The sequence below is a fragment of the Ciconia boyciana genome, chromosome 9 (genome assembly GCF_034638445.1).
Source record: "Ciconia boyciana chromosome 9, ASM3463844v1, whole genome shotgun sequence".
Lineage (NCBI taxonomy): Eukaryota > Metazoa > Chordata > Aves > Ciconiiformes > Ciconiidae > Ciconia > Ciconia boyciana.
In genome coordinates this window covers 25,573,796-25,587,467 of record NC_132942.1, presented here as the reverse complement: position 1 = coordinate 25,587,467, position 13,672 = coordinate 25,573,796, and the positions used below count along the sequence as shown (strand labels likewise).

The following is a 13,672-nucleotide window of genomic DNA, read 5'->3' as shown; positions in this document are numbered from 1 at the left end:
ATAGCACATTACACAAATGACGTCCCCCATGAGAGAAACACTGTGACAGCAGCCAACAGGCACCAATTTGCCATCGGCCCTCTTCCCATGATTCAGACAGATCTATTCATGTCACATTTCTTTTCACCAACAGCAGAGGAAGAAACAAGCACAACTGAACAAAATTTAAAGGTAGTCAAAAGATCTCATAAAAGTCGTGAAAGACACATATATTGAAGAACCACTGCAACAGGCCATGGCACTAGAAAAGGATTTATTTTTTAAACTACAGAAGCTACACTGACAAGAGGATTAAAGTGATTCTATGTGCAGGGGAACAAAAACTGAGAAGACCAAGGACTATTCAGTGATGGGTTTACTACACAGCCAGAAGGCAGCTGGTTTAAATGAGTATAACCTGATGTTTTGTCACACTCACTGTTTTGATAAAAACTACTGAGTAAGACTCAAAAATGTTCAGGTATCTACTAACCAGCAATAACAGACTGACACTGTGAAATCTAACTCTCTCCACCTCAGAAGGAGCATGTGCGAGAGACCTTGTTGCTAACGTTCACAGCACTGTTTTCAGAACCTGGTCCTGGATCTACTCTTTCACATTAGCAACATCTCCTGCAGTGCTTTGGCTACTGAAGGTAAGTAGAGAGACTATGCACAAGCCTTCCTCCTCTTCCTGAAAAAAGGGAGGAAACTTTTTAGGAATATTGCTATGGCTTTACTCCTGCACCAGCTTCTTCGGGTCTGTCAAGACTTTCCATTTTGGTAGCCTGTATTTCAACCTCTTTTTCATAATCAAATCTAACAGCAAGTGTGTATTAAAAAATACAACACACAAAGCAAAGAAAAAAGGCATCCTGATTTTTCTGGTTTTGCTGCTGCTGAGCAACACTGAAAACACAGTCTCATACCATCTTAAAAACAGGCATTACTTATTCTGCACCTACACTATTCTTTAACAAGTCCTGCTGCTCACTTCTGAACTGATCCCATAGAATTTCTTCTATGAAGCTTTGTGAACACTGTTACAAGTGGAAGTTTTCATAACATTGTATGCATTTACACAGCTTTACTCTTCATAGTTAAAACAAACAAATGAAAGGTATCACTAGACAACTGAACCACCACATACCAGAAGAGATTGGTCTTTTTTTTTTTTTGAAACAAATCTAAAAACACATACCAGAAGAGTCTGTTTTTTCTATTTTTTCTTTAAAACAAATTTTAAAACACATTGTGGAGAAAGGTGAGAAGAAAAGCTCTCACATAGTTCTTAGAACACTGGGTGTTGAAGTGACTAACTCAGACCCTCAAAAACTGGAGATGAAGAGACATGGCATACACTAGTTACAGCACTTCAAAAACACTACAAGATTGTGACATTCCAAAAAACATCAGTAAGCAAGCCATGCCCTTGAAGTGATTATGTCAGGTTTGAGTTCAATCTCCTTAAGAATTAAATATATTTTTGAAAGATTTCATAAAGCAGGTGTAGCTTACACTGATAAAAGATCCATCTGACAAAGTGATTTTTCAAGATATTATCTTAAAAATTGTAAATTCACATATGCAATCTGAATAATTAAGTTCTAAATCTTGACAAAAATAAAAATCCCATTATTACAGAATGACTTCATTAACAGAAGCTACCATAAGGCAGTTACAAACTGAAATCTGTCAAAAAAGTGCTCAGTTGTCCCCCATCTGAGCTCAATTCGAAGTGAAAATTGTTCTTCAAAATGTGTATTTTTATAGTTAATATAAAAGAGATTTTGAAAAAGAGAAATACAAACGTATCATGGTGTTACAGGTTACTACTAGAGAAATAAGTACTTCCAACAACTAATAATTTGGGTTGCTATTCAATGATTTTATATATACACATTTAAAGTATATGAAGAGCTCAAGTTTCAGCTGATAGCACACTGCTACACTCTCTAAGTCACTTTGGGGATAAAGCACTACGCTGACATTTTGGAGAGTGATGTTTTGCTGCTGGTTTTATTGGAGACATGAGTGAGTAAGGGGAACAAGGCTCCACCTACCACTGTTCCAAAGCTTGGAAGTATGGATGTGAGCACCACATTCCATACTTACCTAAAGGGTAAGCATTCCATTTTTTAACATCACATTTAACCCCCCACTTCTGCTTTCAAATGTTAAATAGCACAGCAGTTAGAGCAGAACACTCTCACCCAGTTAGCCAAATCAACACCTGACCACTTCGGTCACACAGAAATTTATGCACGCCAGGTGAGAACCACACTGACAATGGTTCAGCATAGCTGGTCCTGCCAAAAGGACCACCCTGAATAACTAAGAAGTCACATATAGATATTTTAAATATTTCAATTAAGAAAGCTTTTCAAAATTTTGTACTGATCTAGTCCTATCTCTACAGTCCCACAGTTGCTCATTTTGTATGGATGAAACATACCACTTTCGTAACAGATTTTTCGCAAACGTAAATGCCCTGGGAGGTTAGCGGCCTTTTAGGCCTACCCTTTATTTTGCATCTTAACTACACAAAGCATCCTAGAGAGAGGCAGGTCAACACTTGGTCACCTAAAAGCACAGAAGCAGAATTGCTGGACTGAGGACTTTGATCGCAACAATAAAAACTCATCCAGAACAAACTGAAGCCAGTGCAGGAGGCAGCTGCTCACAAGAGGCCTGAATGTGGCTTTCTGGGAGAAATCATGCACTCAGCCACACAAGTACTCTGTGCACCTAACTCAACTGAAAACTAAGAATAGGAGGAAGTAAGTTTACTTTCAAAAATAAAACAGCAGCACAAATAAAGGAACAACCTGGGCAGAAAACAACACTGGTTTGCATTAACCAATGCTCTGATTTCAAATCCTAGGCTTAGCTTTAGTAACGGCCTTTTGCAACTTCTGACAAGATGGGCAAGTAAGACCACGCTGGACCATCATACTCCTATGGCACTCAGAGTCCCCAGTACAATGTTAAAGTGTCTCTTTCCTATAAATAAAGATTTAACCCCCAAACCGAAGAATGTTCATTATCACATATCAGTTCATTATCACAAGAGAGCGCTATATATGGCAAACTGAATGCCTAAAAGAACCACATACTTACGCTCTGTTAAGTGTCAATATATCCTAGGGTTTTGGTTTGCATTGTTTTTGTTTGCAGGAAGGGTGCTTTATTACCTTAAGTCTCTGATTGAAAGCATCAAACAGCAGTTTGATTCCATCCTGAGTCAGGTTAAGGATGAGGTCATGGCTAAGAGGTGACTGTAAAACAAAAAAAAAGCAGCTGTTAGGCTTTTGATTTCAAGGCTTCTTTGTTAAGATATATATCACTGTATAAGTATAAATTGGTTACTTTGGAAAACAGAACTGCCTCAGAAAACCACCACTTGTTCAACAAATAAGCATAACAAAAATACATTTGGCCAAACCTCTCAACCCCTTCAGTTTCCCTATGAAAGATAAGTGCCTGTGTAAGATCTGCACCCTGCAAGAACTCCCAAAAGGGTTGCTGTCCATTACTTTAAGGGGGGTGGAAACAAACACCTTGAAAATTAACATTCCAAGTTTAGCATCAGAAACATCATGCAGGGACAGTCTGTTGCATTCTTGGCACACAAAAACAATAGCCCATCTCACCAAACTCTCACATCAGAAGCATACACTTGACAAAAAAAATGGTGAAAGGGCTTTCCACTTCAAAAATCAAAGAGTGTCACAGTCTTTTTCAGGCCTCAAAAGGAAGGCTTCAGACTCTTATGTTGTGAATTTAGGTCTCCTTAGTTACTGTGAATCATAACAACTAAAGGCTTAATTTGCAGTCTGCTGGAGTCAATAGGAGACATTCCACTGGCTTCACTGGTGTCTGTATAGGCTGTACGCCATCTCAGTCTGCTGCGACACTGTGGAAGCTACTCACTCCTGTACCATTACAATCCACACATACAGTCAGTTGGCCCTAATTCAGCTATTTGATTGTCTAAAGCACATTTGCTTCAAAAAGCTCTACCGTCCACAACCATCTCCTCAGAGGAGAAAAAAAGGCTGAATGACAGGCAGGCAGCAATATTCATGTCCTACTATTGCACCAAGCAGTTACCTACCAAAAGATAGAATGGGGATGGGACATCTGGGGCACATACAGGCTTCTAATGCAGGCAGCCACACCATACAGCCCTTTTTATGAATTAAGCATAAGCTATCTTAAAAACTGTTACCCTCCCCTTTGTTCTACTGGGAGAAGGTCTGTGTTTTGACTGTCAGAAGTCTAATTTTCATGCTAAATTTTCTCACCTCTTTATTCTCATGTCAGCACTGTCTTCTAGCCTGGATACTTTTTGTGCATTCTCACATGCCTCTCCCACCCCTTCCCAAACCATATATTTAAGTAATCAGATCCTAGACTTCACATCACTAAGTCAAAACAAGCCAGAGGGCTTTCAAACCCCTGTGATGCAGATTTCCCATTCCCCTTGATCACTCCAGTAGCTTTTCTTGAAGCAGGTTCAGTTCAAGCTTCTTGAACATGGGTGAGCTGGTATGTAAGCTGTCTTCTAAATGAAATCTTCACAGCGCCTTGCACAATGGCATCAATACTTCACTATTGCTGGCAAACTTTTACGATACTGTGTAGAATTGAAGCAGCACTGCAATATAGCCATGAGCCTGAGATAATAAGGTCTAACATTGATCCTGACGGTCTTTTTTTAAATCCCTTACAAATCTAATTTAGAAAGGCTACCGATAAAGAAAAAAAAACATGTATCATTGCATTTAAATATACCAACAGAGTTCTTCTGATATGGGTTATCCTCTGCATTTCACTGGTTTCTAAGCAGAATTTTCATAAGGTTATTCCAAGACTAATAAGAGCATTACAAGTACTTTTGAGTGGGTGGAAAAAAAACCAAACCAAACATCTGAGGAAAAGCTTGATAATTAGTACAGCAAATAGCTTCTGTTCTATGCTGGCATATTTTCTAATAGAAGAAAAGTTTCAAGGGTGCAAATTTAATTCATGTGACTTTTAATACACAAAATAGAACCTCAAGTATGAAAGATGATGCCAGGAAGCAACAGGAGGGTCCTTCCTGAAGGAAGCAACTCAGATGTGCAGTTACACTGCTAATCTTCATAAAGCTGCAGGAAAAACTGTTATCACTGAACAATCCCATCCACACAAATCCAGAGGCGGCGGCTTAGGAAAACATACAAAGGCAATTAAGTACCCCACTTAAACTGACCAAAAAGGAGTTAGAATTCTTTAGTCACAGAAAAGGGTTCATCAAGCTTTTTTGGCACAGTTTGGGCATCCCATTTATGTCAAGTTAAAAAGAGAGCTGTGGGCAGATCTAATTGCATTTAATTGTCATACAAATTTTTGAAAGGAAATACTACTTGCTGCTGGAGTTCCAGGATCAGAAATTCAGCACTTTAGATGCAACAACTTTAAATAACATTTGATCACTATGCTCAAAGGCATTCTTTTAGAAAGCAAAGAGGAAAGACATGAAGGCTGTTCAGGTATAGTTTAGCTGGACAAAAGTTGTGCATGGCAAATTTTATTTAAAGCTTTGAATCTTCTAAGAACTGCAGCAGCAGCTCTTTGTGCTCAGCTGCTAATGAAGCACATGATGTTCTGCACGAGGGTGAGGATATAGTCAACTGCAGGCCCTGAGTGGCATGTGGAAAAAGTTGCACCCATATCAGGCACTGAACTGGAATAATATACAGAAAAAAAAAAAATCATCAGCACAACTATTCCACAAAGTTGAGAACTTCTATTTTGTTGGACCATGCAGATGTTAAGAACATCTTTACATTTATTATAGTTTGGGGAGAAAAACTCTAACACTCCCCCCCCGATGGAATAAAAATTCAGTGTACATAGTCAAGTGTACATAGTGTAGCTTTCCAAGAGGCATAAAAAGCCAAGCAGCGGTATACCTTGCTTTCTAGCACTGGACCACTAATCCTTCTGTGATTCTACAAACCTGAGAGGAATGGGAATCTCACCATTTATCTAAACAAACCTAGAAATAATTCTGTAATGCACTGTGGTAGGAAAAACTAAGAAACCTCCAAAGCATATAAAAAACAAGGAATGCATTCACTGCCAGATGGATGCTCCCATGCATTAAGTACAAGGAGCTAGATTTTCAATTTGCAATTTAGTCATCATAAAACCCATAAATCTATATAATGTGAAACAAAAAAGGATAATTCATTTAATTACATGAAATACGTATCCATCAGTAAACGCCAGAGTCGAGCTCGTTCCTTAGCCATTCAGTATTTACCACAAATGCATGAGGCCTCAATCAGTATTTTGATAGAAACTGACATGCTAGCAGACTTTTCCTTTTTCCCAATGCAAAGATCTGTAATCTACAACATATGAACATCATCTTCTGATTAACGTGTATGTCACATAATACACATTTGGAGACTCGCAATCCTCCTTTGTCCCATCTCCTCTTCCCTTCTACTTCCTTCAAAGTAAAGGTAGATATCTAGCACATTCTATTTGATCTAGCAGAAACTTTTCACTTCTAGTCCCCTTTTTGATGGAAGTCAAACGTATTAGGAACTTAATGCTTAGTTATGAAGAATGATTAAAACATCTATAGCTGGTTTAAATTATTGCATCCACTTTCTGCAGGCAAAATTGCAGATCCAGAGAGAAAGTGTGTAAGCCTTTTCAGGGGTTTCATCACCACTGAACCAAACACAAAAGCAGAAAGTAATGAGTGATTCAGTACTTCAAAAATACTGCAATGCTTGACAATGATAATGGAAAAAGACTAGAATTAAATTATCCAGCTAATTACAGAACATTTCCTTTCTTAAAGGAAAAACAGTATTACCCCACTACCGCATATACAAAACTGATACCCATTAAATCACTGCGCTGAGGATTATTACACTTGACGTGAAACTGTTATAAAAGCTACACCTCTGATGTGGTGGCAATAATTTGGTGTAATTCAATTTCAAGTAGCTCCGCAACTCATACAATATGTACGTTAGCATGACACAGTATCAGTATACCCCCTAATGCCTTAGTTCTGCGACACAGTGACCCAGCCAGACCACGCACTACTCACCTGCTCACTGTAGAGAACCTGGACGTTTTTGATAATGCGACAGTGTTTCTGAAGAATTGCTACAGCCTGAGCCAATGGCATTCCTGTAAATAAAAACAGTTGCATTTCTTCAGTTCAGAGACCAGCTAACAGTGTTTTTTAACAGAAAGGTTACAGATGAGGTAACAGAGTCATCACCAGCAAACAGTACGTTACAACAGAAACGTATGCAATCAACAAATAACCCTACTTGACTCATGCTATCGGCACAGACCTGTTTTTTTGAAAGAGAAGAGTCACTGTTTATCTACCAGTTTGTTAGGCATATATCAAAGAAAAGTATCTCCAGCCACAAAATTAAACAGCAAAGTTCAGGCAGAAAAAGCACAGATCTTTCTACAATCCGTGCACAATTTTTTCTGCTTTTTGGGGCCAACAATCTGACAACTGATAAAACAGCCTATACCAAACTCCACTAGAGCTGGCTAGAGCACTCCTATACACATTCAATAGGCTCCTGGATCGCATCTTATGGCATACCCTTTATCAAGCTTGATAAAGTACTCAGTAGTTGTACAAGATAGATACAAATACTAAAATGGAGCAATGATTCTCCTTAGACCTAACAGGCCACATTAGCTGCTGATACAGCTACATTTGTGTCAAGGAAGGAACTTTATCTTCTCAGTTTACAGACAAGATAAACATACTAAACAATTTGGTTCAATTGAAATAATACACTTAATAGTCATTCACCCTCTAACACAATTTCAAGGGCTTTTTTTTGTTGTGTTTTTTTTTCTTCAGTGTATATCTTATCTTTACAGCTATAAATTTTTGAAAGCAGAATGAAACAGCTGATTCTGCAGAAAGAATAGCACCACACCATCTCATCCTTTATCACACTTAAAACCTTTGTTGCCTTTCCAAATGAAATGTGATTGTGTTCCTGGATTCAAAGCAGGCATTTATAAAGAGAGGTTATGAGCTCATAATTGTGAAATTATTATGTGTTAGATAATAATTCACATAATTGTGAGGTTATTCTGTGTTAGATAATATTTTCAAAATAGAAAAGAAACATAAATAACAGCAAGAAGATAAGATCAAAGATACTGCTGTGAAAGTTTCACATTTTTTAACCTAGTAAAAGCTATGATTTCCCTACTAATTGCTGCAAATCAATTTAGATTAGTTATCCGACATTTTATTTACACTCCTTGCCCCGTTCTTCTCTATTTCCAGTTTTCAAACATTAAGGAAGTTGCCTTGATTAGGGAAAATTTACCTAAATAAAAGCGTAGATCCCGTAGTAACAGTGCCAGCATTCAAATTTTTAGTTACTAGCTATACCTCTCAAACTCAGACCGTACATCGTGTTTCCAAAGCACCTTTTAGACATTATCTACAGTACCAAAGTGAGAAAACTCCCCCCCTCCATCTCTCTCTCTCTCACATATGCCTAGATCACCATAGGTACTGCTTTAATGTAATACTAGCATAACACTAACAAAAAAAAATATTATTCTTTTCACTGTTGCACTAAACTACATGCCTGTCGCACCCATACAGTGCAGCTTTTCTGCAATTATGAAATCAACTTTTAGCAAAACAGGCTTATAGATTAGAACTATAGTGATTCAATTTGTAAATACCATATACAACTGTTTCTGTGAATTTGTTTTGCACATTAGCCTGTAATCCTGGAAACAATTTTTTTTGCAGCTAGAAATTATACACCAGAAGACATAAAATCAAAAAGAATAGTTATTATTTTAATAATGGTAATGAAATTAAAATGCACAGAGCCATACAATAAAGCAGCACTGTTTCCTATTATCTAGGAAATAGCTGTTGCCTTGTAGTGTAAGCAGCTGACTTTTTAAGACAGTTATTCTGTGTTAGATAATATTTTCAAAATAGAAAAGAAACATAAATAACAGCAAGAAGATAAGATCAAAGATACTGCTGTGAAAGTTTCACATTTTTTAACCTAGTAAAAGCTATGATTCCAAAAAAAGTAAAGATGAGTTAAAAGTATGAAACCCATTTTCAAAGTCAGTATTTCTAGGAGACTTGCAGAGGTAAGACCACGAGCTCTTTAAAAAAAAAGAAGTGGCAAAGGCTCAAGCAAAGCCAGCAAACAAGCTGACAGATCTATACACTGATGGCAAGTGTCAGAAGTAGGTAACATTTCAGTAAAAAAGCACGTGGTTAAAAGAAGTGCACACAAACATGAAGTGCAGTTTTAGTCCGATGTAAACTGATGCAATCTTGGGTTGGTAAGTGTGCAAACAGATGGCTCATGTGACTCTCTTACTCAGAGCTTTCTCAAGCTGCAAGCAAATGGACATGGACCGATTTTGTTCAGTTTTCAGCAACTGAGAATCAAGCAGATTTTGCCATGCAGCTGCTTAGCAAAGCTATGATGAGCAACTTAAGATCTCCAGGAAGAGTTTGCAGAACTGAAAACATGCGTGGAGGAGCCAGTATCCTCCCTTTGCCTCCATTAGCAGAGAGCCAAAGGAGGAGTAAAGAAACTGGGTTATTTTTCTCCACCCTTCTCACGCACACACTCAACACCCCCTTTTCCTCAACATTCGTCAGCCTTTGCAGTCGAAGAGGAAAACAAAGAATTCTTTTTTCCCCTGCTCACCAGTCAGGGGGAACGGGGAAGCAAACATGGTTTCCAGCACATCAGACAGTCAACCAAAGTGAACCATGGCAAATAACGCCCACAAAGATCAGTGCCAGGACTCTCCCATCACAAACTTTTCCCTTTCCTAAATGCTGGATTGATACAAGTGACACAAGACACTCCTCTCGCATAGGCTGGTCGTGAACATGGCTTGAAGCGTTAGTCTATGCTAAGACTATGTGTCTTGAAGGGGAGGGGGAGTAGAGGAGTGAATAAAGATTAAAAGAGAAGAATACAAGAAAATTCAAGAGAAGATGAATCGTAACACATTAAATAAAGAGAAGTGAAACTTAGTAGGAAAAGAAAGTATAAAAAAATAAGAGAAATGCAAGTATGCCTTAGAAATTATACATCTCAAACGCTAATAATACAGCTATAGGCACTTCAGAATAAGTATTTAATTGTTCTGCTTTAAAATGGCAGGAATGTAGCCCGAGAGGTGCAGTGACACACGTATCTAATTGAACATAAAAACTCAGCCTCAGTTAAATTTTTTTATGCTCTGGTCACATACTGAGTCAACACTGGAGCCAGAAACAGAATCCAAAAACTCATGTAAAAAATTTTCCTGGCATTTCCCCTCAGTCATCTCCATTGTAGGCACAATAGTGGAAGCCAGAGTCAGCAGCAGTTCAGGAATACTACCATTAGTTCTGCTAAGAGCGTATCTAAACAAACGATGAGTAGAATACTCCTGGCAGCAAGAATCCCATTTACCGTAGTGCTTCCAACCTCGCTACCACTAAGACAGCTGAACCAGCTTTATCAGCAGGGACAACTTTCATACAATATCGCTAGCACAGGACGAAGTTAAGTTTCTTAATACCTAGTCAGCCTCCTGCTCTATACCAGCAGGTCATGCTAATTATATATTAGACACATCACATGGTGGCTATGTTTACTCCAAGAATTACAGCTGAGTTTCCTTCCTCTCACATCTATGCATGTGTGTGTGTGCACATAGATAGAGACACAGTATATAATTTTAACCATGAGATTGCATTAACGGGCTTCTTCAGGGGTTCTTGGGAAAATGAAAATAATTTTCTCTTTTCCCTTTTTTGTTTTCATAAGGAGAATGGGGGGAAGGCAGTACTATGTATTTATGAAGATTGTCAGGGTATATAATTCAGGATTGTATTTCCTTTCAGGTAATACAGGCACTAAACGATCACGGAAGGTCACATAGAACTGAGAGAGCACAGTAACACGTTAGTGGTATAAGGAGATCACCGAGATTCCAAAGGGTGGGACCTGAGGTACTATAATTAGCCTCCAAAAGCCATTCTAACACTCCCCTCCCTGTAACCATCAAGTTGTACTTGACTCTGAAGTCACAGCAGCATGAACAGCCCTTTGTGTTTGATGGGTTTCATATAAACACCACCCAGCACCACTCCTTTGGTGTGACCCAAGTTCAGGGCAGCTGTGTAACAGTCTTTTTAAGGAACAGTCTGTCCCCCGGCTGCCGCAGGTGACAACAGCAGCAGCAGAAGTGTAACTCAGGTTCTGGCAGATACAGATGGCTGCCACACAGAGCCCTGTTTACATTAGCCAAACCACTACTACCATTAACTGTGCTTTAGGCAGAGCAACAGCAAAGATGGAAAACTGAGAGAAAGAGTCCAACGCTGATATCTCAAACAATCACTCAGAAAATGTGACAACTACAGCCTTTTCTGACAGTTTTAAGGACTACCAATACCTGCTTGAAAACACAGGTCATCTGAAGAATCCATACCATCTGAGCTTCAAATGTGCATTTAAGTGCCCTAGGCTGAGCACCAGCCAAGTTTCCATCAGCTGGGGGAAAGTTCTTTCTCATCGCAGTGAATCAAGCAATGACCGGTAGGGAGGAACCTCTCAGAGAGATGAAAAATACAAATCACTGGGGGGAGAAATACTTGTTATCTAACCCTGAGAAAACCTCTCAAAAGTTTACTTTCTCCACTATAACGTCGCAAGTCAGCAACGACACACGGAAATTGTGAAACTCAACTCATCTTTATGAAAGGTTTGTACAGAACAGCACCGTGTTTATGCTAAGTGTTAGCGCACAGTTTAAGATGCCGGTATCACCTGACATAAATTCAGGTGCCAGTCAGTACATCCACGCCTCCTCTTTTAGGAGTTACTTAAAAAAATAACCAGTCTAAGATGGCAAGGCAAGACAAACCAAGGTAAACAAGTAGAAGAAAGCATACAAGCTGATAAACAAAGCACAACTCGGCGTGCAAAAGCTAAAGGTGAGACTATACGCTACACAGGAATCCTTAAAGCTCGTACATTAGTATTTTTAGCGATAGAGAAAGGTGAGCTTTGACTCTCTCTCCCTCTCTTGCAACTCCCTGAAAGCGTTGGGAGAAACCTTATGAGAGCCGGATCACGAGTGGACCCGAGTCACCCCGCTCACGCACACGGGGCCCCGGGGCAGCCAGGCGAGCTCCGAGGGGGGACACAACACTTACCCAAGGTGAACTCCCATTGCTCGTTCCCCAGAGACCGCTCGGGCACCACCTCCAGATCTAGCATTGGCTCAGGTAGCGCGGAGGCCGCGGGCTGGCACGGCAGGTCACCCGGTCGCTGCGCCGGACCTCTGAGGGAAGCGGGAGGGAAGCTCGCAGCTGCGCCCCGGCCGCCCGCCGCCGGGCTGCCGCCGCCCCCGCGGGGACCGCCACCCCCAGCCCCGGGGGCAGCGCTGAGTCACGGCGGAGCCCCCCGAGCCGGGCTGAGGGGGGAGCCCGGGCACCGCCACCACAGCAACCAGCTCCCCCCCTCCCCGCCTCACGCCCCGCTGTCTGCGCTCACCCCCCCCCGCCCTGCCCGGGCCGGCCACCGAGCGCGGGCAGCCGCTGCGCGCCCTCCCTCCCTCCCCAGGGCCGGGGAGCCGCCGCCTCGCCGCTCGGCCCGCACGTACGGACGGCGGCCCCCGCCCGCCGGGGGAGCGGAGTGGGGGGGCCACAGCCCCCTCCCCCCCGCGCTGCGGGGCTGCGACTCACCTCACTTGCGGCTGCTGAAAAAGTGCTTTGCAGCTGTCGTCAGGCGAGCCCGCGCGCGGGGCGGGGCGGAGGCCGGGGGCGGAGCCAGGAGAGGTTCGCCCCGCCCACAGACCGTGGGGGAGAGGAGAAAGTGTCGGCCTGGCGACGGGGAGACCCCAGTTCGAGTCCCGCCGCGGGAGCCTGAGGGCTGCCCTGGGGGTGGCGGGTACAGCTTTACTGCCACCTCCTGTCCTTGTCTGCAGACGAGTGTCAGACGTACGACACAAGCCCTAGGGACACCGTGCCACAGCCCGCACGGTAAGCTCGGGATTAAAAATAAAAGGCAAACCCAAACCAACCCAGTTGCATCCAGTTTTTCCAGTTGAAAGGCCAGGGTGGGGGACAAAGGCATGGGGGAAGGAGTTAAGGAGAAATTAGTCAGTGGCACGAGCAAAGTTACCGGAACAAGCTCAGGAGTGACTCAGTAAGGAAGAAAGTCGTAACGAGGTCACTGGCTTTGCAATGTTATTTGAGAAAACCGGAGGATCGCCACACAAGGGGCTGTGGTAGCCAAATCCTGAGCTTTTTTCCCTAAAGAAGTCCAACCTTTCCCCTGGCGTGGTGGTCACCATACAGGAACCTGCTTTGCTCAGACCCAGAAGACCCCAGGCGCAAGCAGCTGGCATCCATGCAATGAATGAAGGTAACAGAGCTCTCCCAAGACACCGAGATGCTGCCACCCTCCCATGGCCGCCACCACCTCGGACACCCCATGGCAGACCATCACCCATTTTTACCGCAGAAATTTGATCCAAGAGGAATGGCACCAAGTGAAGCATTGCCCAACATAAGCAGGGAATTAAAAATAAACATGACAAAACCCAAGGGTACGGACTCGTGCCAGCCTTACGTGCCAGC

General features: G+C 41.8%; 1 protein-coding gene across 3 annotated transcripts in view; it reads right to left on the bottom strand.

Moving 5' to 3' along the window:
• PHAF1 (phagophore assembly factor 1) overlaps positions 1 to 13,078 on the bottom strand; it is a 38,197-nt gene extending 25,119 nt beyond the window's left edge. Inside the window, exons 1-4 of one of the 3 annotated variants that reach the window (XM_072872719.1) lie at positions 12,776 to 13,078; positions 12,245 to 12,372; positions 7,100 to 7,182; positions 3,174 to 3,257 (exon numbers count right to left, since the gene is read on the bottom strand). In XM_072872719.1, coding sequence (XP_072728820.1) covers positions 3,174 to 3,257; positions 7,100 to 7,182; positions 12,245 to 12,308 — 231 coding nt within the window. In that variant the 5' untranslated portion in view covers positions 12,309 to 12,372; positions 12,776 to 13,078. The other 2 variants (XM_072872720.1, XM_072872717.1) reach the window with 2 other exon arrangements.
• Between the last annotated feature and the right edge of the window lie 594 nt (positions 13,079 to 13,672).